Raw genomic sequence first — 2,507 nt, 5'->3', positions numbered from 1 at the left:
TCATAGTCTTCTAAAAATTCCATCCACCTCCGTTGGCGTAAGTTCAAGTTCTTTTGAGAAAACAAATACTTTAAGCTCTTGTGGTCGGAGAAAACTTCAAACTTTTCACCATACAAGTAATGCCTCCAAATTTTCAAGGCAAACACCACTGCGGCTAACTCTAAGTCGTGGGTAGGGTAGTTCTTCTCGTGGGTTTTCAATTGCCGCGAACCGTACGCTACCACCTTCCCCTCCTACATCAACACACAACCAAGCCCATCCCGAGACGCATCATAATAAACGGTGTAACCCAAGCCCCTCTCTGGAATGATCAACACCGGTGTCATAGTAAACCTAGTTTTGAGTTCTTGGAAACACTTCTCACAATCCTCACTCCATACAAACTTAACCCCCTTCCTAGACAGTCTAGTCAAAGGTGCGGCTAATCTAGAGAAATCTCTTACAAAACGTCAATAGTGCCCGCCAATCCCAAGAAACTCCGGATCTCAAAAACATTCTTGGGTTGCTCCCAATCTTGCACTGAATCTATCTTTGACAAATCTACAGTTACTCCCGCACTTGACACCACATGACCCAAAAACTTCTCCTCGGTGAGCCAAAACTCGCACTTCTCAAACTTGGCCTACAATTGATGCTTCCTAAGCAATTCAAGTTACTACCCTCAAGTGAGCCTCGTGTTCCTCCTTGTAGGTTGAATAAATTAGAATGTCATCTACAAAAATGACCACGAAATGATCCAAGTACTCCCTAAAAATTTGGTTCATCAAATCCATGAAAGAGGCCGGTGCGTTAGTTAACCCAAAGGGCATGACGAGGAACTCATAGTGGCCATAACGCGTACGAAAGGCCGTTTTTTGGATGTCCTCTTCCCGGACTCTCAGCTGATGGTACTCCGACCTGAAGTCTATCTTTGAAAAGTAATAAGACCCTCTAAGTTGACTAAACAAGTCATCTATTCGGGGTAAAGGGTATTTGTTCTTAACGGTAACTCGGTTCAATTTATGGTAGTCGATACACAATTGCAACGACCCATCCTTCTTCTTTGCAAAGAGGGCCGGCGCTTCCCAAGGTGACTTACTAAGGCAAATAAAGCCCTTGTCTAGAAGTTCTTGGAGTTGAATCTTCAACTCATGCAACTCCGCAGGTGCAAATCTATACGACGCCATAGAAATTGGTGTCGTTCCAGGAACTAAGTCGATGGTGAACTCAATCTCCTAGTGGGGTGGCAAACTAGTAAGGTCCTTGAGAAACACATCCGGGTATTCACACACTACCCTAGGCAACTCAACTTGAGTTCTGCCACTCTCGTTATCTAGAAGAGTAGCAAGAAGACCACTAAGCTCATTCCTACTACGAGGATCGAATACCGGCAACAAGACCCTATCAACCCGATCTCCCATAAAATAAAAACAATCACCATCCGAGGTGCACACTGTGACCCTCCACCAAAAGCAGTCAATCACTGCCCGATACGAAGTCAACCAATCCATGCCTAGAATGACATCAAAACTGGACATGTCTAACAACACAAAAGTAAACGGGAGTCTACGCCCGGCAACCTCTATCTCGCAACCATGACAACCCTGATCCAAGTCAACTATACCCCTAACTGGAGACTCTACTCTGAGTGGAGACGCTAACTGAGTCACCTCTAGCCCCAAAGCAGATGCAAATGCAGCAGATATGAATGAATGTGATGCACCCATATCTTTCAACACGCTAGCCAAAGAATTACACACAATAAAAATACCTCTCACTACCGAGGGTCCTGGTAACTGCTCTGGTGAGGTAACTGCATACATACGCCCCTGTGGTCTCTGTTCCACCTGCTCATCCCTCGGAGCATAGGCCTACTGAACTGACTAAGCCGAAGCGGCCCCCTAATGAACTCGTGAAGCCTGAGCTGAGTGAGCCTGTTGGTGAGTCTGTGTCTGCCTAGACCCTAAAGTGCCATATGCGCCTCTCAACTGAGGGCAAGCTCTCTTCAGATGCCCTGATTGCCCGCACTGAAAGTAAGTAGGCCCTTGACCCCTACTCTGAGACTGACTTTGAGATCGGTTAGGTGGTGGCGATGGCAATGTCTGATGTCCTCCTCCTTTCTGTGGACAAGAAAATGCCTTGTGACCCGGTTGGCCACACTTGAAGCAAGAAAACCCACTCGGTGCACTCTTCCCCGGGCCTGCACTAGGCAAGGGGTAAGTAGATCTAGACTGCTGCGACTGAGACTGGGATGAAAAGGTTCTCTTACTCTTCTTGTTGGGCCTAAAGTCCCCCTGTGACCCTTGGCCCCTAGACCTCGAATTTCGAAGTCTCTCTTCCTCGGCCTCCACAATAATCTCCATATGTGCAGCCGCCTCCACAAGGCAATCATAATCTCAGATCATATTCCCAACAACCTTAAATAGGATCTTAGTCCTCAATCTCTGCTCAAACTCGATGCAATGGCGTTCTTCCGTTCGCTAACAATTCCGGTGCAAATCGGGACAAACTAGAAAAAGCGACTGCAA

At 46.8% G+C, this 2,507-nt stretch overlaps 1 protein-coding gene across 1 annotated transcript; it reads right to left on the bottom strand.

Moving 5' to 3' along the window:
• Window positions 1-1,214: 1,214 nt before the first annotated feature.
• On the bottom strand, window positions 1,215-1,706 carry LOC145795910 (uncharacterized). The gene has a single exon (XM_082880851.1). The coding sequence runs from the start codon at window positions 1,704-1,706 to the stop codon at window positions 1,215-1,217; it is 492 nt and encodes a 163-aa protein (XP_082736977.1).
• Between the last annotated feature and the right edge of the window lie 801 nt (window positions 1,707-2,507).

The sequence above is a fragment of the Camellia sinensis genome, chromosome 7 (genome assembly GCF_055761805.1).
Source record: "Camellia sinensis isolate YWXY chromosome 7, ASM5576180v1, whole genome shotgun sequence".
Lineage (NCBI taxonomy): Eukaryota > Viridiplantae > Streptophyta > Magnoliopsida > Ericales > Theaceae > Camellia > Camellia sinensis.
The sequence above is the reverse complement of the archived record's forward strand: the minus strand, read 5'-3'. Positions and strand labels throughout refer to the sequence as shown.